The sequence below is a fragment of the Thamnophis elegans genome, chromosome 4 (assembly GCF_009769535.1).
Source record: "Thamnophis elegans isolate rThaEle1 chromosome 4, rThaEle1.pri, whole genome shotgun sequence".
Lineage (NCBI taxonomy): Eukaryota > Metazoa > Chordata > Lepidosauria > Squamata > Colubridae > Thamnophis > Thamnophis elegans.
This window is the reverse complement of record NC_045544.1, coordinates 46,929,156-46,955,449: the sequence shown is the minus strand read 5'-3', so window position 1 is coordinate 46,955,449 and position 26,294 is coordinate 46,929,156. Positions and strand designations below refer to the sequence as shown.

At 39.8% G+C, this 26,294-nt stretch overlaps 2 protein-coding genes across 2 annotated transcripts in view; both read right to left on the bottom strand.

The window, feature by feature from the left end:
* The window catches only part of ECT2L (epithelial cell transforming 2 like), an 80,657-nt gene extending 75,328 nt beyond the window's left edge, over positions 1–5,329 (bottom strand). Inside the window, 3 exon segments of the mRNA XM_032215356.1 lie at positions 516–539; positions 1,537–1,649; positions 5,249–5,329. Coding sequence (XP_032071247.1) covers positions 516–539; positions 1,537–1,649; positions 5,249–5,314 — 203 coding nt within the window. The 5' untranslated portion in view covers positions 5,315–5,329.
* Positions 5,330–10,015: 4,686 nt separating this feature from the next.
* Positions 10,016–25,043, bottom strand: CCDC28A (coiled-coil domain containing 28A). Its single transcript, XM_032216642.1, is given in 7 exon segments — positions 10,016–10,457; positions 12,991–13,013; positions 14,030–14,184; positions 18,129–18,292; positions 21,484–21,535; positions 21,538–21,648; positions 24,856–25,043. Coding segments are annotated over 6 exon segments (510 nt in total). The 5' UTR covers positions 21,599–21,648; positions 24,856–25,043; the 3' UTR covers positions 10,016–10,402.
* Positions 25,044–26,294: the final 1,251 nt, after the last annotated feature.

The window sequence follows — 26,294 nt, the reverse complement described above, 5'->3', positions numbered from 1 at the left end:
AGTAAGCCATGATTCTCCCCCTCTGTGCTTTCTCCCCATATATTCAACTTCTCAGTTCACTGAGAAGAAAATTAATCAAGGAGAGAAGAAACTTAGAACTAAGGAGAAATTTCCTGGCAATTAATCTAGGTGTGGGCTGCTATGGGTTTGCCCGGGTTTGGGAGAACCTGTAGCTAACATTATGGCCAGTTCAGAGAACCTCCAAATCCCACCCCTGGCAGCCCCTCCCCTCCCACGCCATGCCATACCCTCCCCTCTTACTCCTCCCCTCCCAGGAGACTCCATGTGGCCCATTTTGGATGCGAAGTAAGTGTAGGGCCCGTGCGGAGGCTCTGGGAGGGGAGAAAATAAACCTCCCAGAAGTTCCAGAAGGCTGGAAATGGGCCCGGAGCCTAGGGGAAGCAATTTTCGCCTTCCCAGAGGCTCAAGAAAAGCCTCCGTAGCCTGGGGAAGGCAAAAACATGCCCCCACCATAGTGCAGGCAGCTCACTAGGCCACATCCACCATAGCCACACCCATCCAACAACCAGGCAGAGAACCTGTTGCAGAAATTTTTGAATTAATCAGTGGAACAACTTGCCTCCAGAAGTGTGAATGCTCCAACACTGGAAGTTTTTAAGAAGATGTGGATAACCATTTGTCTGAAATGGTATAGGGTTTTCTGCCTAAGCAGGGGGTTAGACTAGAAGACCTCCAAGGTCCCTTCCAACTCTGTATTCTATGCTATTATTCTATACTTTCATTTTCATGTGACAGCACCTCCTAAGGCAGGCGACATCAATATTTTTGTTAGTGTCTGTGAATTGAGACATGATTATAATCTCCAGTTTCATAGGAAGCTAGTGGACAGGTTCAAATTTAGAAGAGGCAACCTTAACATTAGATATCATGAGTCCAGATCTTAGATACCAGAGGCAGATCTCTATCTCATGTACTTTTCCCATTCTGTCCCACCTTCCCTGTTTTCTTGGAAAATAAGGCTGTACATGGGGACAAAATGTATTTTTACTCCTTAACTCTTTTGCTCCATACTTTATGGAATAAGACTTAGCTTGTCATCAATACAGAAGTAAGGTATTCGTGTCACTGGCTTCATGTATGTATTTTATAAACATATGGACAGTTGCTAACATATATGGACAACTAGCCCAAAGACCCACCAAAAGTTGTAGCTAAATTACAACTGTTAACTGAACAGGGGAAATTATTAATGCCAATGAAAACCATATTCACAGTGTTAAATTAATTTAAAATAATTTCTGCCTTAGCACCAATAGGTTTTTTTGAAATCTAGATCCCAAAGGTTGGAAATACGCCTTTGGTCCATCAAATTTGTACATCCACATTTATAAGAATTAGTACTTCTAGATCTCTGTTTGGGAGATCTCAATGAGTTCCAGCTAATTATAGGATTGGGCTCCAGAAAAGAGCAAACAATGGTGCAGTAAAATATTTATATTATAGAAGGTGCCCTGGCATAATCTACTTTTTATTTTCACAAAGCATAGTAATAACTAAAGCACGTGGCTCACTTACTTCAGCTGTGACGGTATTGCACTGGTTCAATATCAAGAGAGAAATTGCTTGCGTTGTTTGTCTGTCTACAAGTCACAACCAGTGGCTTACAAGTTGATTCTTTCCTGATAAAGCTAAACAAAGCCACATGATTTTTTAAAAATAAAAAATACAGTTCAATAACATACAACTATTAGACCATACCACATACCATACTGCTAATTTTTCACTTTAGGGTCACTTATAATCTAATTATAAGGATGCAACTTGGCAACAATCTGGAGTCCTTAGGACATCACTAACAATTGCGCGTGTGCAAGATGGGAGATGGCTGCCCGAGCCGAACGCTCGGTGTCTGCGAGGAGCGGGAAAAACACTCAAATGCTTAGGATGGAGCCTTCAGTTTGCGAAAAAGAGGAGCCCTTGCGAGAGACCGGCCATCAGACGAGCCAGGCAGACGGTCATCTGGAGGGGGGCGCTCCCGGGCGGCCCCTGGATGGTGTTTCCATGCCTCGGCTGACTGACGGCGGTGGCAGCGCCATTTTGCGCACGGCGGCGGCGGCGTTGGGGCAGCGAGTGCCTGGGGGGTCGCATTTGGGCGGCCCCTGGACAGTGCTCTCATGTCTTTTTATTCCCTGGCTGGCGGTGCCGGCGGCATTCTGTGGGTGGCGGCGGCAGCAGTGCTTGGTCAGCGGGCACCCTTTAGCTGCGCTGGAGAGAGGTTTCTCTTTTAATCTATACTGGGTCTGCTGGACTTGTTGGATTTGGACTTGGGCTGGACATTGTGGAGTGGTGGTCTGAGCTTTGCCCTGCTCCGAGGAAGGGTGGTGAAGCGCTGTAACTATGTGGGTCGGGAGTGGGAGGCTGGGCCTTGCCATCGCCACAGTTCTTCCAAGCCTTCCCCCCCTTTTTTCTTCTTGCTTTCCTGGGTTGTTGCCGCTGCGGGGCTTGCACGCTGCTCTCCTTCGACTGGTCCTCTTTTGGACAAACAACGAGAAGCGGGGGGGACGAGGCTACGAACTTGCCTCCTATTTCAAACTGGTACTTATGTCCTCCCCCCCTCCCATCTGCAACTACCCCAGCCATTATAGACTATTGGCCTTCTGTTGTGGCCAGTGTCATCTGCTGCTGCTATTGCCTCAGGAGTGCTGCATCAGACAGCACCATTTTCTGGACCATCTCATTCCTAGCGTCATTATTCTGGAGAGGCAGCACGCCTGGGGTCTAGACTCCCTCCAGTGGCCACCATTGCTGGCCCTGACTGGTGCCTTCTTTACCTTCCTCTCACTGGTTTGTCGTCCTCATCGCCTTTTTAACTGGCACCTACCCACCCTTCCTGCAGCCACAGCCCCTGGGCTTCTAGACTTACGAACTAATTCCATCTGTTTGACCAGCATTACCTCTTGCCGCCCCAGGGACACCACCTTAGCCACTCAGACTTTGCCTTTTTCCACATCTTTGGCAGACCGGACTTTTGTGATTCTGCCACAAACTTTATACGCGCTTTGTATTTTTTAACATCTGCACAATTTTTTTTTTTCTTTGTATGGGATATGTATGTGGTATATATGTGATGTATGCTCGAGGTTTGTACCCACTTTTATTTTTATTGTCATTGTATTTTGTAATTTTTAACTAACTTTGTGGGGACTGTATGAGTGAGTGACTGTGTATGTATGAGGGGACTGGGAGAACAGCCGGGTACCTCCTCCACTGAGTGCCATTGCAGAAGTGGTAGGGGGCCCAGGCCTATCTCCCGTCCTAGAATGACTGAGATTAATGGCCTGCCGGAGAGAGCGGAGGCTACGGGGGGGAACGGGGTCTATGGGTGCGGGAGTGGGCCGGAACATTACGGTCACGATGGGAAGGGGCAGGTACAGCAGGAACTTCAGGGCTAGCCATTACCGGGGAAGGAGGGTCCGCTACGTCGCAGCGATCCCTCCTTCCGGCCCTGTTAGTTCCACTCCAGGGCCAGATGGCGAGAGTGGTCAGGGCCCTGGTCTCAGGCTGTTGTTGCTAAATGCCAGGTCTGTGGTTCACAAGGCTCCCCTTGTCCGGGACCTAGTATTAGACGAGGGGGCAGATCTGGCATGTATTACTGAAACCTGGCTGGGCCCGGAGGGAGGAGTCCTCCTCACTGAAATGTGCCCAGAAGGGTTTCAGGTGCTTCATCAGCCGCGACCCCAGAGAAGGGGTGGGGCAGTGGCTATCATCATCCGAGGGTCATTAGTCCCTCGTAGGATCCCTGCTCTGGAGCTTGTCAGGTGTGAGTCCTTGTTGGTGAAGTTGGACCTTGAGGGTCAAGTGGGCGTGTTACTAACGTACCTTCCTCCCAACAGCGTTGCAACAGCCCTCCCCTCGCTCCTCGAGTCAGTAGCCGAGCTGGCGGTAGAGTTCCCCAGGCTTATAGTCCTGGGGGACTTCAACCTGCCTTCGCTCGGTGGACACTCTGATGGGGCGCAGGAGTTCATGGCTTCCATGACAGCCATGGACTTGACCCAAGTAATCCAGGGTCCGACTCACTCAGCGGGGCACACACTCGACCTCATATTCCTCTTGGAGCAGTGGAGACGTGATCTAGATTTGAGGGGCATTAAGATCTTGCCCTTGTCATGGTCTGATCACTTCCTACTGAGGCTTGACTTTCAGAGACCAATCCCCCACTGTAGGGAGGAGGAACCGATTAGGTGGTTCCACCCCAGGCGCCTGATGGACCCTATGGGATTTCAGACGGTGCTTGGAGAAATACCTGACACTCTTGTCCACAATCCGGTAGAGTCTTTAGTCGCTGCTTGGAATATAGCGGCGGCGGGGGCTCTAAACCGGATTGCGCCTTTACGGTCTCTCCAAGGTAGTACATCCAGGAGAGCTCCTTGGTTTACTGAGGAACTCCGGGAGATGAAGCGCCAAAAGAGACACCTAGAGGGCCAGTAACTCCGAGTCAGACAGAGCACTGATGAGAGCCTTTATCGGGACCTATCTCGTGGCAATACGGGCGGTGAAATCTACACTTGGATATACACCCACCACTATAACATAATACAAAAATTATGCGCCTTTATAGTTATGCATCTAATATACTTTTCACTGATTTTTAAGTATCACTTTAGTTTTGTAATATATTTTGTGTTTTATTCCCTTTTTTCTTTTTGTTAGTATTTTAAAAGCAATCAAATGTATTTTTAAAAAACAATGTTGCATTAATTTGTTTGTGAGAGAAACATTTTGGATATCAGATTGATTTAACAGATTATTTTTTTATGCTAGGGGCCAAAAAAAAAGAAAGAAAGAACAACAGTTGTATTAGGTAACTGTATTTATTCCTGATTTATGTAAGAATATAGAAACCACAGGTGAAATGTACATCAAAATAATATTTGTCTACAACGGCATGTTTTTACTGCAGGCAGCAAAACCCCTAGGTTAGCAAGTGCTAAAATAACGAAAGTATTCTCTTGGTTGAAATCAGAAGGTGAGAAGCAGAATTCAAAAGTTTTACGAAGTCTTACTATGATAGTCTTCAATTATAGACAGAACTAGGTACCACAATTTCATGGTATGCACATTTCTGCTACAACAAACTGGCATATAGAGTACTTTTTTTCTGGAAACATTTAAACAAAACCATCCTGCAGTTAATGGACAAGCGAGCTATGAAAGTTTTGGAAATATTAAATTGTAAAGCAAAAGTGTAGCAGTTTAAGCGTTCAGTGTTAATTTAATATTAACTCACCTGATTGTTAAGTGATTTGTTTTCAATTGGTGTCCAAGAACTGAACCGTGTATGCAGGATTTCCATTATTTGATGCGGACTCTGTCTGTCACTTATAGGGTGTCCTAAGTTTTTCAAATGTCACCACGAGGTGCATATATTGTATGAACTATAATTATTCAGATAATAGTCACTTTCATCTGCTGTTAATTCTGTTGTACACATCAATTAGATTCCTATTAGTGGCTAGAAATGGAATAATGGTGTAACTTTCATGCTCAAGAATAAATACTGAGTTCTAAATTCAACTAAAATCTATATCCTAATCACAAAACCTCTAAAAACAAGCTGAACATTTGGAGTGTGTCTTTAGTTTCTTCAAATTATTCTGTATCCCGTGTCAATTTTTTGAAATATATATCCTATTATAAAACAAGAAACATAGGATTTCATATTTATGCTATTATTGTTATGTATTATTAATAGTGGTGGAAACAAAATATGGCGTTTGATTAAAATAGGGCAATACTGTAAAACAGAGGCAGTTTATTGTAATTGGCAGCAGGATAAAAACCTGGAAATCAGGAATATTAATCCTGCCTTAGATACAATGCCTGTTCTGTGAATCTGAACCAGATTCACCAGAATCTGAGTCACTCTCTCAGCCCTAGGATGAAGGCAATAGTAAACCAGTTACAAACACAGGGACTAGTCCAAGCAGTCTACTAACAGTCAAAACTGACTTAAAACCACACAGAGAGAGAACTATAAAACTTGGATTGATTTTTGTGCAGTCCAGCTTGGTGGCTTTGGGCCATCACGCTCTCTAAGCCCAAATCACATCACAGGGTTGTTGTGGGGAAAATAGGAAGGAGAAGGTGTATTGAATATGTTCATTGTCTTGAGTTATTTGTAAAATAGTAAAGGCTGGATAAAAATAAAATAAATAAATACATATTGGCCTTCTGTAATCTGACATATATGCTGGGCCTACAACACGCATCGTCCCCCTATCAAAAAGGGCATTGTTTGTGCAAGTTCTGGGGGGAGCTATAATGTGCAGAAGGGGTTGAAGTATGAATTCTGAACTGGGAATGCTATCTCATGGGTAATCTCTAGAAGTTAGTAACTTTATCAGAATGAATAAATACTTTTCATATTGTATGATTACCCTTCGCTACATCCTTTGTTTTTTTCAAATATTACTTGGATATCCATCAATCCATGTTGAGTGAGATATTAACATCAATTAATTTGCATCATGATAATTTGGCCACATGAAAAAACTGCGATGGTATTTTAATTTATCGTCAGTATTAGTAACTGGATCAAAAATTGGTACTACCTGATGCTATTGGGTGAGCTCTACATACTATACATCTGAAGAAATCCCTGTTCACCTTTTCTATCTTTACATTTACTTTAGAAATATTAAAGTTCTTTTCTCTGAAGCTATTAACAGTATGAAACATCAGGAAGGGGTCAATGAGCTGAAGAGCTTTCAATCACTTGTTCTAGACTCTGTACATGGACACTTTTTTCATTCTTGCACAAACTCTTTGGAAGAACAATTGTTTAAAACGTGGGGTTAAAATGCAGGAAATAATCAGTGACTACTACCAATATGTGTGTGTGGAAGGGGGGAAATCAAATACTAAGTTATTAGTTTCTTATTAAAACATACACTTTTTCTTTTCAAAAACTCCATTGTGGATTTTGTGATTGGGGGGGTTGTGACACCTCAATATAAGGAAGACAGGATAGAAAGAAAAGGGATTAAAGCTCAATAATATTCACTGGAAAAGCAAAAAGGGGAGATTTTCCTCCTCCTCTAACATTCCAAGTTTCGATCTTGTTTTCACTCTTTCTTTTTGATAGGCTAATTTTGAATGTTTTCATTATAAGGGAAACAATTGCACTCTGAAATGAATTTGAATCCTATTAACCTTATACTACAAATTAAGCTTTTGTGCATCAGTCTCGGGATTCAGTATTATGACGTGTTTTGTTCTTTTTAGTCTAAGAGAATACCAACTCCGCAGTTTCTGAAACACAGCACACACAATACACACATCCCGACCCCTCAGTATCCTCTGTATCCATTCACACGTTCGAACAAATAAATAATCACAGGTAGATCAACTACTTTACCTTAAGAATTGATGGATCTTTCCCTTCCGAGAAAAGCCAGTACTGTTGGCTGAAGGTCTTCTCCACATCACCATAGGAACCAATGTACACAATACAACATACCTTGGGCTTTTAGCCAACACTGGCTGACTCAGGACCAGAGGAAAATATTTATTGTCCAGTTTGAATCTATTTACAAGGGCAAAGTTCCTTGGATTTCCATGGCACTGTAGCACTGTATCTATCAACCTGTATGACAGTATTTCTTCTGATGGGCTTTGATTAAAAAAGAGAACGAGAGAGATAAAGATCTTCCTAGAAAGGGAAGCTGAATTTAAAAAAACCCAAACTTTCATACATTGTTGCTGCACAGATCCAGCCTGCAGCCTTGAGTTTGACATCCCTATACTATTTTTCCTTGCTAAAAAAAAAAAAAAACCAAGAAAACACCTGCAAATTCCTTCTACTTTTTCCTTTTTAAACAATATCAGCTTGAATTTTAAAAGCCCCTTGCATTAGTGGAAACCTGATAAGTGGAAATAAGACCTCTCCAAATCAGCTGTGAACATGAGTTCTTGTAGTTTGTAGTAATAGAACCTGCAGGACACAGGCAACAAAAGCAATGCTTGCAGAAAAAGGCTGTTCTCATAGCGAGTTTAGTATTCTCTGTAACTTCTAAGCAAGTCTACTCCAACTTTTCTTTAATTTCCTGTCCAGTTACACCTCCTTCCCAGAGGTGGTATTCAACAGTTCTGACAGGTTCTGGAGAACCGGTAGCGGAATTTTTGAGAGGGGGAGGGAATGGGGATTTTGCGGTATTCCTTTCCCTGTCACGCCCAAAGCCATGCCCACAGAACCGGCAGTAAAAAAAAATTGAATCCCACCACAGCTCCTTACCCACATCTTATTTCAGTTTTGTGGCCAGCTTCTCCTACTCTTCCCCTAATCTACCCTTTTTCTTGTTCCATTTCCACCATTCTTTTGGGTCACCTATGCTAAGAAGAGGGGATGTATGCTTAAAGTGGGGAAGCTGTGTTCTGTCCAGGATGTTTGGTTTGTATGTGTGTAACTCTACTTAGCAGTTAAGATCATTTAAATATATGGCATATAACACAAATGCAATCCTATCTATCTCTTCCCAAAAAATTTCCTGATTTTCAGGATTAATTAGGGAGAAAGCAATCTTGAGAGTCACTTTGACTACTTCAGTTAGACTAAGGATCAAGGTATTCTTTTGCTTACCTGGACATCAGCTTCTTCTATTAGTTGACCACATCATGCGTTAAGATGCAGCACATTTGTCATTAAGCCACCATAACATGAAGAGGTTCCACATCCCCAGTGGCAATTTCCATGAGTATCAAGTATTCAAATAGTAATCCACATCAAATAGCAATAAAAGTAGGGATTCGGTTTTCCAGAAAGCAGAAGCAACTTACCACTGAATAACACCTCTGAAACAATTAAAACCTGTCAATATCTATCATAGTGAGAATTACTGTGGTCCCCACTTATATGGAAGGGATCAGATGAGTAAAGCTCAGCAGAGAAAGGGTATTATTACTGTGAGAATCAAGCTATGATGCTAATCAGCCATCAATATGATTTCCATATGAAACCACTCACTTTCACACAATAAGTGTCTGGCATGTTTTTTATTTCCTCTTCACCAATCAGCTGAAAAATAAGACCATGCAGATATAGGCAGCTAATTACCTGAAAGCAACTAACACACATACATACACACACACACAACAGAGATGATTATGGAATCCTTGCTGCTCTCTGAGCTTGGTTGTCTGCTTGCAGACAAATGTCTGAGACTGTTTTCTCACTCACGGTTATTAAATGGGTGAGATCAATGTACACCTGAAAACTTGTTCTTTCTAATAACAAGGGCTTTCAAGTGATAAATGAAATGTAAAGTTGTAATGAAAATGCAGTGCAATTTCTCCCTTGCTCTGAGGGCTGAGTTATGTGTAGGATATGAGCCCATCTTCAGCTATTTCTGCTCATCCAACTCAGCAAAGTAGACATGCTTCAGGTCTCCTGAGGCAGTTATCTAATGGGACCTAGACTCCATACCTTTACTGTTGGAACATCTGCTCTTTGGGATGAGCTTCTTCCCCACCCCTAAGATACAGGCACTCTGATTCTACTACTGTTTTGTAAAGCTGAGAAGAGATCTCTTGGTCCAAGAGATACTCGTTTCTTGGACCAAGATGGTAACTGAACCCACTCAATTATGAAGGAGTGTTTATTTGAGCCGTGGATCAGCCGTGAACTGCTGAGGATGCAATATTGCAGGCTAATTCTGCTGACTGCCAGGAGTTTGATTCTCACCAACTCAAGGTTGTCTCAGACTTCCATCCTTCGGAGGTTGGTGAAATGAGGACCCAGATTGTTTGGGGACAATACGTTGAATCTGTAAACCTCTTAAAGGGACCCATAAAGCACTATGAAGCTGTATATAAGTCTAAGGGCTATTTTTAGCCTTGGTTATCTGTGTACTGTTGTAGTATATTATGCTGGTTTTATATTTATTGGATATTTACTTATATCTGCTGCCCAGAGTAATAAATTATGAATTTGGCAGCTTTATAAATTCAATGCATAAATAAAGGTACACATAGTAACATACATTCTATAGAAAACAGAGGTCTTTAAAATTATTTTATTGCTAAAATAAACATTCATTTAATGGCATCACTGAGCATGTGCTGATTGTCTACATTGTGGAAAAGGAAGCAGGCACACCATAGTTCATTATTAATCAATACTGATTTTTTTCCCCATTTCAGAAATTCTCTTTCAAGTCCGTCCCCCCCTTTTCACAGAGGATAAGGCAACAATACAAAGCATAGCAGCAAAACATGGCCATACTGTACCCTAAGCTTCAAGTCTGACAAGGCTGCAACAATGCACATCTGCTAAGAGGAATGTGTGCACATATTATTTTCAACATGTTGTTACAGAAGCAAAGAACAATCTGATGGAAATTAAATACGGGAACTTGGATCCCCAAAAAGCAAGAAAATGGCAGATTTAGGTTGTGCTGGTATTCGGAAGATCTTGAACATCTGCTAAGTGAAGTTTCTGTCTGAAGCAAGGAGTCAAGGAATAGCATTTAATGAGTTTGAGCTAAAAGTAGAATGTCTTATGCTGTGCATTTCAGGAGAAGCAGGTTTGAGGTAATTTCTGAAGACCATTTTAAGAGGCTCCAGGATACATAGAACCTTTTCTTTCATTTATTCTAAAAAAGGACCCTAAATAGCAGGTGAGCATGAGAAAAATGACAAGTTACGTTTCACATAAAATATGCAATTGTAGTATTATTTCACTCATGTTGAAATCACAGCCACAGATAGAAGTAGGGTGAAAGATTTTTAAAAAAATAAATGGGTTATTTCTCTGCTATAATCCCAGAATAAATTCTCCTCTAAATACTGAAATTCTCAAGTTGCTGTTTTATTTATTTCACTTATATCTGTGTTTTCCCTGAGAGCTCAAGGTGGCAAACATGGAAGCCTTTCCACCTTTTATTTCTCAAAAAGAAAACTAATGAGGTAGCTTGAGTTGAGAGCAAACATTTTTCAAAGTCACTCAGGGAGTTACAGTGGTGGAAGATGGATTTGAGCCTGAGGCTCCCTCAGTTCAACATCTTAACTACCACATTGAGTTGCTACTAGGCTATGTCAAATGGGGGTCTGGAGGGGAAAATTATGCACATTACAGACCCAGTTCCTATTGTTCTTTAACATTTTTTAGACTTATACAAAATTAAAATTATGTTCCTTAATTTCACACTGGGTATGACAATTCGTGCCGAGGAGCCGAGGTGGCGCAGTGGTGAAATGCAGCACTGCAGGCTGCTGCTAGATCAGCAGTTCAGCGGTTCAAATCTCACCGGCTCAGGGTTGACTCAGCCTTCCATCCTTCCGAGGTGGGTAAAATGAGGACCCAGATTGTTGGGGGCAATATGCTGACTCTCTGTAAACCGCTTAGAGAGGCCTGAAAGGCCTATGAAGCGGTATATAAGTCTACTGCTATTACTGCTATTGGTTCTCCACAGCCTTGGTCTTATCTTTTATTACTATTACATTACTATCTTTATTATTATTTTGAGCCGTGGTTACGCAGTGGTTAGAACGCAGTATTGCAGGGTAATTGTGCCAACTGTCAGCAGTTCAATTCTCACCAGCTCAATGTTGACTCAGCCTTCAATCCTTCCGAGGTTGGTAAAATGAGGAACCAGACTCTTGGGGGCAATACACTGACTCTGTAAAGTGCTGCAAAGCAGTATAAAAGTCTAAGTGATATTGCTATTACTACTAGAAACAATAGGAGTAAGGCAACCAGGTTGGTGAAGGTAGGCATTAGGAAACATGGTATGAAGTAAGCATACCAGTCTTTTAAAAAATCTACATAGTAACAGACACATAAAAGAGAAACCCCAAGTTATAGTTTATTAAGCTAAATGGAAAAATATTACTAGAATTGTATTTGCAAAAAACTGAAAAAATGAGAAAATACCAACACAGGAGGAAACTATTCAAAAAATAATGGAATGTGTAGAAATGAGTAAATTGACATTTGAAATTAGAGAACAAGAAGATGAACAATTTTCAAAGGTTTGGGATTTGTTCTATCAATGGTTAGATATAAAATTATGGTAATGGAAAATGTTGGAGAACTTTTTATATTTTAAGAATAATAGAATGATATATGCAATACTTTAAGGGTTTAGCATTGCTAAACAGATTAGAACGATGTAATAGAATGATGTTGTATGATCTCAATATATAGAATATTCTATTTAAAATGTAGAAATAATAATTGGAGTTGAACTATTGATGCAAAAGGATATTGTATGTATGAATTTATTACTTAGAATAACTCGTTTAAAATTAAGGGATAACAATTACAGTTGAATAATTGTTATATAATGATAATAATGTACTTATGTTTGCTTAATGAATAATTTGTGTTTCGATAAATAATTGTAAGTAGTGACCATGGAAAAGACGCACAAAATCTTGTAACCAAACGACATGCTATATGAAATGGAAGAAGATTGTATGTGTTTTATGTCTTTGTCTGTTTTTGTTTGTTTAAAAATAAAAATAAAAAAATATTACTGAGTCAAAAAATGACACTTTCCACTAGGAAAGTAGTCTATATTGAGAAGGGTTTTATGGGAAGCGTGTGAAATCAACTTACAGCCCAAACATGCAGTAAATCGCACTGTTTCTTATCAAACTCTTAAGTTAGTTCACACTTGATACAATCAATTTCCATTCAAAGCCACTGAAATATTACTCTGTTCAAAAACTGAGCAGAAGGTTAAGTAACCAGGTAAATTTGGAGATGTACAAAGACACGGAAGTGAAAAGAAACAGAGGGAACAAAAAGGAGGGGAAATGTGAGTTGCATGCTATTTAAAATAACTTGTAAATCATGAAGAAATGTTAAATGTTTCTCGGTTGCAGGCTTAAAAAGACAAAACAGATCAAACTATTCTTAGACTGAGGTGCAATTGCCTCACATGCACTTAATTTTACCCTTTGTATAAAATAAGCTATTGCATTTAGAGAGCTATTTGATTAAGACTGGACATTTCACAAAAAGGATACATAGAAGAATTCAGTTCTTCCAGCTACAGTAGAAAGAAATATAAAAATTGCACTTATTAATTGTCCAAATAATTTATCAGTAAGGCTTAATTATATTTAGAAAAGAGACAGAGATCTACTGGAACCCCAACAGGGGAAATGTCAATTTCCCGCAGCAATGTCCCCACACTGTTCGGCAGTGTTTCCAAACTCTCTAGAACATTTTTTTGTCAATGAATTTGCCTTTTCTGCAGAGACTTCTAATTTGGGAAACAACAGGGGCCCACCAATTTAATCATTTTTTGTTATTCAAATATTTGTGACAGCACTAATCTTGCAATCCACATTAGATTCAACTTTCATCCTTTACCACATTTCCAAATGCAAATGTAATGATACCACGAAGACAGAATGCAAAACAGATATCTGAAGCCTATCAATACCTTTTTTTGTTTCTTCCAGAGATTGTAATGCTGAAATTTATGAAAATTTAATGGTATTTAAAGGGTTTTAGGGAGAGGTGAGGAGACAAAAAACGGAATGAATTTCCTTTTAAATTGTATTCTCCTGTTTAAAAAAAGGAAGGCTGCAGTGTTTTTTCTTTATCAATAGAGGGTGGTATAATATTGGGAAAATATCTCATTGTCAGTGGGCCCTCACTTATGAAGAAAAAGATGATTGTTTGAACAATGTAATTTTGATATTATGCAAACTCTACAAAAATAACAAAGCCATATATTTTTGAAGGATGAAAAACAGACCTGAAGTCAGGGGAATTTTTGCGCCTCTGCTATCAATTAGAACATAAAATGTCACAAAAGTACAGGGTTGAATGCAAGGCAGGGTGTTTTGAGCGCTGTGAGACAGTTTTGCTGTTAAAATGTGTCACTCTTTAAAATCTGGTGGTCAAAATTGTTTGAAACAAACAGAACAGAAGAAGCAAAGCATCTTCAAGGAAAAACAAAATCTAATTGCCTTTTGAAAAAGCACCTTTGGGACGTTTGAAACAAACCCTTTGCAAGCGTCTATTATAAGCTCCCTGCACCCTGCTTATACTTACATCTGACAACAACCTATCCAGATTAGAGTCACTAGCTAATTTTCTTTTATCTTCAGGGAGTTCTTCCAACTCTCCATAAAGCTCCAAGTTCAAGCGGGCCAACTTCTCTTGCATTTCTCTTACATGTTCCATTTGCTCAATAGAACATTCATTTCCTGAAGTAAACAAAGGCATAAAAAGAGCATTAAGCCAAAGATTTGATAATAATTAAAAGTATTAACTTTCCATCATGCTAACAGACAGATCAGAACTGCTACAGGAGGATTAAGAAAATGATCAAAGTACAACATCGCGCCAGTCCTTTACTCTTCAGAACTGAAGGGCAACATGACTTCACAAACCAGCTTCAAAAGAGTACTTCACTTGAAACTGCATAGAAGCAATGTTCCCCTTTGAAGATCTGATAACCCCATAATTTAGTTCTTCTTCATAGTAATTCTCCCTGAACCTGTCCTTCCATAAATCTTGCAGATGGTTTTCTGCTTTCTTTAGGCGATCCCAAGCTAAAGATGTGGCATCTCTGGAGACTTTGAAGCCATGTATCATTTTTAAAAAGTGGTTTTGTGGGGTGATGAATAAATATGATTTATTGGAATTTACCTCACCGCATTCAAGAAAACTCTTGTTAGTTCACCCCTTCCATCAATGTAATAGCATAAAACGTTCACAATAAAAAGAGAGAGAAAATAAATTATAATAGTCAGCAACCCTAAGGGAGGTTTATGATACCCTCTCAAATCTCAAAAGATCTCTATAAAGCTCCACTTCTATAGCTTACAGAAAATCAGAAGTGTGGGTGTTGATACAATTGCCAGGAAAAGACTCTCCAAGAATGCAAGCGCACCATAGGACAAGAAACCTGTGAGTCTCCAAGCCTATTAACTTTGCAGATGTGAACAGCCACCAGCAGGTCCTACTGCAACATATGGATCAAGACTAGTTAGATAAGGTCATCCTGAAATTATCTTCAGGCTAAGTCACGCAAGGCTTTAAAAGTTAAAACCAGCATTTGAATTGCACTTAGAAACCAACAGAGTCATTGAAGGGCACAGCATGTATTCATGTCAGCATGTAACAGCTAGCACCTGGGCTGCCACTTGGTGGATCAACAGAAGGCTCTAGGTCACCGATGGCGAACCTTTTTTGCCTTGCATGCCATAAGCAGGGGGAGCGCGGGGGGTCATGCACAGGCGTGCCACATCCATAATGCAATGTGCAACCCCCAGCGCGCATGACAGGCACTCCCCCCCCATTTTCTGCATGCTTTTTTCGCCCTCCCCAGGCTCCAGAGGCTTTATAGGAGCCTGGGGAGAGTGAAAACAGCCCCCCCCGCCCACCGGAGGCTTCATGAGCTTCCCTGAAGCCTCTGGAGTGCAAATAACTGGCCCTACGGGCAAACTGGAAGTTTGAGAACGGTTTGTTCGTAGGGCTGATTTAAGCTCTCCGGAGCCTTCAGGGACCTTCAGGCGGCTTCTATGAAGGCTCCGGAGGACAAAAAATGACCCAACAAGAAAACCGGAAGTCACTCATAGGGCAGTTTTTAGTCGTCCGGAACCTTCAGGGACCTTCAGGTGACTTCCAGTTTGTCCGTTGGGTTGTTTTTCATCCTCCGGAGTGTCTTGAAGGTCCCTGAAGGCTCCGGAGGGTTTAAACTGGCCCTACGAGCAAACCGGAAATCTGTTCCTGAACTTTTGGTTTGCCCGTAGGGCTGGCCTTCGGAGGGCCTCTGGGCGGGGCGAGGGAGGCTGTTTTCGCCCTCCGCAGACCTCTGGAGCCTGAGGAGGGCAAAAAATGGCTTTTAAAAAGGGTTATGTGCCCTGACAAATGGCTCCACGTGCCACCTGTGGCACGCGTGCCATATGTTCGCCATCCCGGCTCTAGGTGAAGTTCAGAGGCAGTCCCATGTAGACCTGTGCTGCTGTGGCGAAGTCATACCATATTCATTTTTACACCCTTAGAGGTATAGATTCATTTTACTATTTTCAGAAATACAATGTAATCTGCATAACTTTACTCATATATCAAGTTTGGTATGCTTATTAAATGGAGTAGTATACTTTAACCCATTGCTCCAAAATGTTTTCCTTTGTTACCCAAAGCCACTTATCAGAAGGGTCCCTTTTGCCCATTGTAGGTAAAAACACTTTAATTTCAATGTCCCTGAGGGGATTTGGTAATAGATTTGTGTGTTATTATCCAAAGAGCCTGAGTAATTTATCCAAGCTAGAGAAACACTGCTTTAGTAACATAGTAATTTTATTTCTGGGTGTTTCTTTTATCCTTTGAGGCTTACTTAAGACCTTAAACAAAAAGTCAGCAGCAGACAATTCCACAAGCAAATCAAGCCTTGAATCTTCTTCCTTCCTTCCTTCCTTCACCACTTGTGGCCACCTAGGAACAGCGAAGCATCTCACTGTTGCCTTTGAGAACTGAACTGCATTGCTTGTCATCCACATACAGGAATTGCAGTATTCTGCTGCCCTAGAAAAGCCTACTTATTACAAGTCAATAGAAAGTAGGGCTGTGAACCAAGTAATGCTTACAGGACAGCTCTCTGCAAATCTTTTAAACCAAGGGTATTTTTTTCCTGGGATCAAATGCTTTCCTCCAGTTTCAGTGTTATTCCAGAAAAAACATTGGATTTTGTGAATTGCAAGAGAGTCTACAAGCATGCCGCAACACATTGCTTAGCCATAACCAGAGACATTTGGGAGAAATAAAATAGCTTTTTGTCATATTGTGTTCATTATTCTAAAGAAAATATTTCACTGGAATTGTTTTATTCCTTCCAATTTGTTTCAGTTTTCCCAATCTTTCTGAAGAAAAAAAATAATGTAAAAATTCAAATATCTAGCTAGAATTCATAACTGATGGAAAAGACACAGACCGTACTCCCCACGCTTGGACATGTAGCAAATAAAATTTATGTCTCGTTGGAAGGATAAAGTAATTTATTTATTTTATTTATCAAAAATTTCTGCCCATCTTGTGGCTAAGGAGACTTCGAGAAGCTAATTTAAGTATGTACGATCACTTACACAGCCAACGAGGGCCTGTGAGTATAGTATGCTGAATATATAGTTACATACCCTACTTTCTAGTCTTAACAGATGAAACCACAGCCACTATGGACAATTTACTCTGAATGCTAACTTATTTTTAAAAATCTCCTTTTCTTACAACTCCACTCCTCCTTTAAAAATATAAATTCTGAAGAGAGTTTGGATAGCAAATCTATTAAAAATGGAATACAAAACAGGGTTGTCAGGGCCAGAATTGTTAAATAACATTACTGTCTATTTTAGTGTTGATTTTTATCTTTTAAATACTTTTTAAATTATCTTGAGTATTCACCACAATAGAAAACTATTACATAAATCCATTAAGTACCATATTTTTCAGAGTATAAGACGCACTGGAGTATAAGACGCACCAAGATTTTGAAGAGGCAAATTTTTAAAAAAAGTTTTTGCACTCTGCAGACCTCCCAAAAACGGCCAAACAAAAGCCATGCATAGCCTTTAGGAGGCTTGTAGATTGCTCCGAGGGCTAGAGAGGGGGAAAAAACAAGCAAAAAATGGTCCATTTTTCACAAAAACAGGGCCATTTTTTGTCAAAAAAATGGCATGCATAGCCTTTAGACGGCTTATATAGTGTTTCGGGGGGGGGAAGCAAAAACTAGCAAAAAAAGGCCCATTTTTCACTCATTTTTGCCCTTCCCAGGCCCCAGGAGCACTCTGGAAGCCTCCTAAAGGCTCTGCATGGTCATTTTTGCAAAGGGGGCGGGGTTTCAAGAGGCCAAAAATGCTGTATTCGGTGTATAAGACACACCCAAATTTTCACCCTCTTTTTCAGGGGGAAAAGATGTGTCTTATACTACGAAAAATATGGTAGTACCATAATAGCAACAGTACATTGATCTAAGCAACTTGTTCTGCCTTGAAAAATAAGTTTAATGAAACATTTCCCAATGTGTATGACTTCAGCAAATCATGCAGTTGCTTTCAGTTATGTGTTCAATGTCCCACTTTTTCCAATAGCGGTCACATGAGCATTTCAACATGTAATTTATCTAAGGGAACAGTCAGAATAAAAATACCAAATGCTTGCAGTTTTCCAGAATGGAAGTCATTCAGAAGACTCAGAAGTCCTTTCTCCATTTCTTGAACATCTGATACATCTGTGAGAAATGAATGCTGGATTGGAGCTGACTGGGCTCCTTTGTTTTCTACTCCTGGTGTTTTGGCTTTGTCTTTCACACCTCTAAGACAGAAAAGTTGTCATTTAGTTTTGCTTGCTACTTTGAATGTCCCACCTCAACAAATGCTCTGAAGCCTGCAGGCCGGATGCGTCTTGCGCTGGTCACCCCACCCCAGTTTAGCAAAGGGGAGGAAAGTCGTGATATGTCACATGACAATGTGACGCTGAGAGTTTGACATCCTGCTCTGAAGGAAGAACTTAACCCCTTCTCTCACAAGATGTACAAAAACAATTCATCATAGGAACTAAGGTTATGATTCATAGGATTAGTTTCTAAAGCTACCAATGAGGTAGCTTATGTATCATATGTCCATAAATTTTGCTTTCCTTTATTAAGAAGGCTAATGGGAAACTCCTTAAATAGCTTAGGAAAGTTTTCAGTCTCTGGGAAAAGCCTCCTTTTCTTCTCTAATTGGCATGGGGCAACTATTTCAATTGCTCCACTAAGTGAAGTTATCCTATTGCAGTGTCTCATTTGGACAAATCATGATAGGAATTAGCTTTGTTCCGACTTTCCAAAAAAAAGATTCTGTATCATATACCATACACCTTAGTACACATTAATTACAATATGCTAATTCCACACTTTGGCCTTAAAAGCTGAAAGAACCAATCTGGTACATTTCAGTTCCAAATAACTGTTCTTATTTGTACTTATACAAATTTGTACTTATTTGTACTTATTTGTTCTTATGAGTACAAGAATAAATGAAAATGGTTATTAGGGCTGAAGTATTAGCCCTTTTCAGAATCCAGACAATATTTGTCAGAACATGCAAGCCTTGTTGCAATATCCAGCTCCCTCAATTTTTAGCCTTCTTGCATTGTACAGGAATGTTTGAAGATTCAGCTTTTAGTGAGACAGATGACTTCCTGTAATATCTTTCTGGCCTCATGTTTGGGCTTATCTCTTGAGAAAATAATTTAAGAAGAGATATAATGTACAGGTGCCACCTTATCTTGACCAGCATGACCTACTATCTGATCAGTAAAAGTAGCAGAATCATTGGGCGTCTCATGAAGAACTTGCTTTTTCACTTTCTTATATTTTGGATAAACTGAGTAATGCTGTATTTAAGTAGAACCTGTTATTTTGATTATTGTTTGCAATTGCACTCTGTCCATTGAGCAGGAGATTCCAGACATGCCTGGATATCAAAGCTTTTGGATGTATCCCTGGATGTATTTATCAAATTTATATGCCAGTTCGAGGTAAATCTGAGTGGCAAAGTAACTATCTCACATGATATCAAAGTTACTAGGAAAAAAAGAGTGAGCTTGCATTGCATATCACTATTACTGAAAGAAAAATATAGCCCATTTAAGGGCTGAACCTAACAGGAATTCACATTTACACCTTTAATATATCTTTAGCAGCCAAGAACTCATCTTTGGAAATAAGTTTCTTTGATTGTGTTCTGAGTTACATTCAGAAATACTTTATCTACATAACACTGTACAATCACTTCAAATCCAGGAGGAAACACATTGTTCCATTGTTGAGTATTAAGAAAAGAAGATGAAAAACTTATGGGAAATGTTCATCGGCTCAAATAATTAGCAGAATTGCACCTGCTGCCTTCATTCTGCAATGTTCACTAGACCTTGAAATGGCAATGCATTTGTCCTAGAACGAAGACATTTCAGGACCTAACCAAAGGATGCTATCTCTTTTATCTGGACATGTCCTGTTCCATTTTCTGGATAAAACATTCCTTGCCAAATAAAAAAGAAACAAGTTAACAGAGCAACTGAGATATTTCTCAGACCATATTTGAATTGTCCTGTAGTTAGTTTTTCTTACCCCTGAACAGAAGCAAGTAGTTCTGTGAAACTTGAAGTCAGATATAGGAATGACAAAACAACAACAAAACGGCAGAAGAGAGTATAAATATTAGCGGCACACTGCTTCTATTCTTTGTCTCAATGTTTTGGAATTATCTCATCCATCTGCTGAAATGACTGCCCTAGCAGCATTATTTTTTCAAACAGCATTGTGTGCTTGGGTTTTATGAAAGATTAAAGAGCAAAGTCTACTTGAACACAAATGAAGTCTGGGCTCTTGATCAGGTTTTTAAAAAAATATTTAACTGACAGGTTTCATCGTCTAAAAATCTTTTAAAATCCTTCTTCTGTAGCATACATCTTTGGAAGCTCTAGTAGTGCCATGTTATTTTTCTTTTGAAGGTATGGTTTCACTTTGCTTTTCATGCTTTTTGAAAAAAACCTGGTAAACTGTAGCATCTGGGGATTAGAAAAGCCCTGAAGACGAACCTCCTTATTGTTTCAAATTATAGGGATGTGGAGTCCCTGGTGCTCTCAAAGCTGGTCTGTTCGCTTGCAGATATTTCATTACATTCATTCTCCTTGGTAGTTCTTTGATTAAGAGAAAAAAAACTGGTGGGGCAAGCTGCTGTATGAAAACAGGGAGCAAACCCCACTCTTACTCACACTGATGATATCACCTAGTTGGGTAATGAAATATCTGCAAGCAAACAACCAGCTCAGAGAGATCCAAAGACTTCAATGTTCAACTCTAAGTTGTAGATATTCTCTTCTATTGGAATTACAGGATTGGTAGGAAATGTCCACTATTACTAATATTTTTTTTGTGGGGGTATATATTTTATCCCCCTTAAAGCCTTGAAAAACTTCAAAAATCGTGTTCCTTGCCCTGCCCACTTGAGGTGTCATGCAAAGCTCCATGAAGCTCTTGAGCTTATGGAAATTTGTATCAAAATATTGACAGAAAGAAAAGTATTTTTTTTTTGTTTTATGCACCCATTTAGCAACTAGTAAAGATCACACTCCATTTTAAAAATACAAAACTCCTGTTTAGTTAAAGAATAAATATATGTTTAATTAATCAATCCAATAGAACTAAAATAAGTTTGGAATCAAATATTGCCTCTAATGACTAAATTCATAAATGGAGTTTGGATGATTTCAAAAGGGGGCAGCATCCTTAAGCTTGAATTTGTCTGACCCATAACCCTTCCCAAATGAGAGGGATGAGAAACATCATACCAAGGAGCTCTTGGAAGAAAAGCTTCAAAAAAGGGGATGCCACAGACAGCTTAGCACGGCAAACTGGATGGTTTGTGGGCCAGATATTCTTTATCCTTAATGTCTCCCTGTCTGAAAATTGTACAGCCCTTAAATTTAGCCAGCTTTGATTCCATATAAATCCTTACCTTTTAAGCTTTGGTCTTTGTAAATGAACCTGGGTTGCAGAATTGGTAATGCTGTACTTTTGCTAGAAGGCACAGTGTTTTTCTTATTGTTGTGAACTTGACTGACATGACTCATAGATGACTTGGGACTTCTCCTTTTGTTTTTTTCTCCTCCATTTCCTGATTCTTTATTATCGAGGAAGAGAAATAGCTAATATCATTTATATATACAAATGCTTATCATATTGTGACTTCAATAGAAAAATAATTTTGCACAGTGTGTATTTTTAAATTTCATAAACCAGCTTGATTGTATTTGTTTGCCGCCCATCTTGCAGCAAGCCAACTCAGATATACTAGAAATGAAATAAATCCTCCAAATTAAATATCACCACAATGCAGATAGAAAGAAAGCAGCAGAAAGACAGCACAATGCAGGAAGGAAAGAAGAAGAAGAAGAAAGAAAGAAAGAGAAGAAAGAAAAAGAAGAAGAAAGAAAGAAAAGAGAAGAAAGAAAGAAAGAAAAAGAAAGAAAGAAGAAAAAAGAAGAAAGAAAAGAGAAAGGAAGAAAGAAGAAAAGAAGAAAGAAGAAAGAAAAGAAAGAAAGAAAGAAAGAGAAAGAAAAGAAAGGAAGAAAGGAACAAAAGAAAGAAAAGAGAGAGAGAAAGAACAAGGAATGGAGAGGAAGGAAGGAAGAAAAGAATGAAAAAAGAAGAAAGAAAAAGAAAAAAGGAAGAGAGAAAGAAAGGAATGAAGGAAGGAGAAAATCCAAAATGGAAGAGGTGATAAATGTTGCGCCCATCAGCTTGCCGCCTGCCCATTTGTCAAATGTGAATGATACAATCTGAAAGCTATTTCAGTAAAGGAGATATTAGTCAAATCTTATGACTATATTGCAGAAGCCAATAATTCATAAAATATTTTCCAAATAAAAATAATAGAGGTGAAGCTCTAAACGTCTAAACGGCTTTGGGACAGACAACATTTTTATAGATTCTGTCCTTCAACTCTTCGAAAAGAAGAATATACACTGGATAAGTAACATACATTTAAATAGTCCCATTAACTAGTATTTCAACAGGAGTAAAATCAATTCTATTTCCTGTGGCCTTATTTATTCAAAAAGTGTTGTAAAATGTATTAATACTTTGGTTAACAACAGTCTTCAGAATTTCATCTTCAAAAGTGGGTCTAATGTATGTCATAATGAACATATAATCCAAGAAAAGGTATTAAAATGTATGATATCATCCATTAGAACTGTGGGAATTACTGGAAGGTCTGTAAGTGATATCAAATACAAATGTCAGCCAATATATCAACCTTGCTTGAAATCAGTATGAGTATACCCCTTTAAAAATGCTGGTTATTCAGAAGATAATACAATACAATGCAATGCAATAGCAGAGTTCAAGGTACCTTGGAGGTCTTCTAGTCCAACCTCCTGCCTAGGCAGGAAACCCTATACCATTTTCAGACAAATGGCTATCCAACATCTTCTTAAAGACTTCCAGTGTTGGGGCATTCACAACTTCTGGAGGGAAGCTACTCCACTGATTATTGTTCTAACTGTCAGGAAATTTCTCCTCAGTTCTAAGTTGCTTCTCTCCTTGATTAGTTTCCACCCATTGCTTTTGTTCTACCCTCAGGTGCCTTGGAGAATAGTTTGACTCCCTCTAATAGATAGCTGTTTTCACCTCTCCCCACAAAATAATTCAGCTCCACTGACCTATTTTTAAAATTCCAATCTGTTCAATAAGCTTTGCATGGCTGTCAAATTGCTATACTATACATGCATACTCATCAGAAAGCTCCTAAAAAAACTTCTCTGCATTCCTTACTATCTCAAGGACTGTGAGAGTTGTAGCACAATTCCATTCAAAATGATAGGTGTTTCCCCACATTATGGTCACAAAAAGTCAAGATAATAACCATACATCCCATTTTTGAATGCCTCTTTGTTTTTATATTGTGTATTTTATGTATTCACTTTATTGTAAGCTGCCTAGAGTTAGATCAGGGCTGTCAACCTTGCAGCCCCTAGGCCGGATGCATCGTGCACTGGCCACGCTCACGCCCAGTTTAGCAAAGGGGGGAAAAGTCATGATACGTCTTGTAACGCCGCTGTGAGTTTGACACCTCTGAGCATAGATGGTCAGCAATTGGATGAATACAAGTAATTCTCAATTAACAGATATTCATTTAGTGACCACTCCAAGTTACAACACTAAAAAAAGTGACTGATGACCATTTTCTATTCTTATAACCATTGTAGTATCCCGATGGTCATGTGATCAAAATTTGCATGCTTGGCAATTACTTCATATTTATGATGGTCCCGGGATCACACAATTGCTTTTTGCAACCTTCTGACAAGCAGAGTCATTGGGAAGCCAGACTCAAAGGTACTTTTTTCCAAGAGGCAACTGGACTTTCTGATTTTTCTTTGAAGACATTTCGCTTCTCATCCAAAAAGCTTGGCTGAGAAGCGAAGCGTCTTCAAAGAAAAAACCAGACAGTCCAGTTGCCTCTTGAAAAAAGCACCTTTGGGACAACCATGACCTGAATTTCCATAGATATTGGGAAGCCAGGTTCACTTTAAAACGGTTATTAACTTAACAAATGTGGTAGCTAAGGTCATAAAGTGGAGAAAAACTCATGTCTCATAACCATAATAATTGAGGCCAGAATTTCTGTTGCTAAGTCAAAACTGTAGGTAAATATGTAACACTTTCAGTTTTGACTGCACCATTATGGCTACAATTTTTATTTATTACTTATTATCATATCGTGGGTAATATTTTAAGGAGGGAAAAGAGTCTAGTCCCACAATTTTAAACCTAAAACTTAATCCTTTCCCTCTCAGCTCTTGCTTGACCTGTTGCTCTGGAAATGAGAGTCTCCTATCACTGATAGTTCCAACTGGCAAAACCATTTTTAAGATAACTGTGCTTGAGTGGTCCTTTGATTTAAATAAGCTTCAGCAGGCTCTCTTCGGTCTGGCTTTGATTTCAGCCCTCGATAAGTCTTTGCTACTCTCTAATGCAACAAATAACACCCTCATTGATTCCAGATAAAACAGAGGCAAAGTAGACCGAAGCATTTGAAATCCTATTTGAAATCCAAAATGTTTGGTCAGGTCCGGAAACCCTTTAATCGAAGCCATATTTCAATAGGGAATAGGGTCAAGCACCAAGTCCCGTGTCTTATTTATACGTTTTCCCACGGTCTCGCAACAAGCGTTATTTGCAAATGCGTGATCGATCCCGCACACCATTTTGTCAGTTAACCGACTTGGAAGTAAACGGTTTGTAGGCAGTTTGGGCTTCACCCTGTCGTGGAAGCGCTGCTAACATCAGGGGGGCGGCGGGAGCAATGGGTCCTCGGGCCTACCTGCGGCGGCGAGGAAGTGCCCGATATCTCCCCAAGTCAGTCTGGCCCGTAACCTGCCGGCACTGGGTTATATCTTCCCCGATAAGGCGGTCACCCTCCCACCCGCACAACTCAGCCCTTCGGAATGAGCCGGTAGAACGAAACTTCCGGGCCTGCTCCAAACAAGAACCCACGTGCTCCAGGAGACGAAACCCAGAGAAAACCCGGAAGAGGTCGGTCACATGACCGCGCGTTCTTCTCCAGAGTGCCTCTTCCACGTCGCTGAGACGCGCGACCCTTCTTTCTTTTCTTTCTTTATCTCTCTCTCCCTTCCTCTTTTCTTTTTCTTTCTTTTTTCTTTTTCCCTTTCTTTCTCCCTCCCTCCCTATTTTTCTTTCTCTTCTTCCTTCCTTCCTCTGTCTCCCTTCCTCTTTCTCTCTCTTTCCTCTTTTCCTCTTCCCCTTTCTTTGCCCCCCCTCTCTCCCTTTCTCTCTTCTTACCTTCTCTTTCTCTTTCCCTCTTTCTTTCCATCTTTTCCCCTTCCCCTTTCTTTTCCTCCCCTCTCTTCTATTTTTCTCTATCTCTCTTTCTCCCTCTTTCCCTCCCCTCTCTCTTTTCTCCCTCCCCCCCCCCCTTTGTGTGTTGGGCACTGATCGGCTTGTATTTATTTGTTCCTTTTACTCAGGGATAAAGGTTCTACTGGAACCCAAAGCTCTATAGTGGCCACAGTCCTATTGCTTTAGTTAGGATGCATTATTTCATAGTTCCATCATCTCCCAGCTACAATAGATGCTGCCCCGATGGGAATTTTAAGCTAGCAGGAACCAGGTTGGGGAAGAACATTGCCTGAAGCTTTCTTGCACCAGAAAGGCAGGCATTGCTGTTCCAACTGGGGCAATGAGTGCAATCTCAAATATCTCCCTTATTCCTCTTTTCTCCATTCCCCCCATCAATTTTTTTAAAGATCGATCTTGATAGCAGAACTTTCAAAAATGTTTCTGCAATAATGCACTGGATGAGGTACTTGCATACAAGAATTTTTTTCTTGCATAATTTTAACTTGTAAATTTCCCAAGTTAATCTAGGGTATATACATTTAGTAAAACCAGTCACTGTTTTTAGAAAAAAAGGTGACATAAATATGAACAGATGTGGCTAATTTCATCCATTTACACTGTCAAGACTTACCATTCCATGTTTATTCTGTTACAGACCAAAAGGATTGTACTGGCCAATGCATAATTTTGATGGCCATTGCAGTTTTCTGGGAAAATCAAGAGAATTCTTTGTACTTTGAATAATGGCAGGTCAAGATCCAAGCAGCTATTTCAATATAGTAACAAACTCTTGAACTTTTTTCTAATGTTGCAATCATCCTATTTTAAACTGTTCTTATCCATTACTGCTCGCATGCAAAAGTTTCCATAAAAAGCTTAGCCCAGTAATAGAATGAGGGTTGG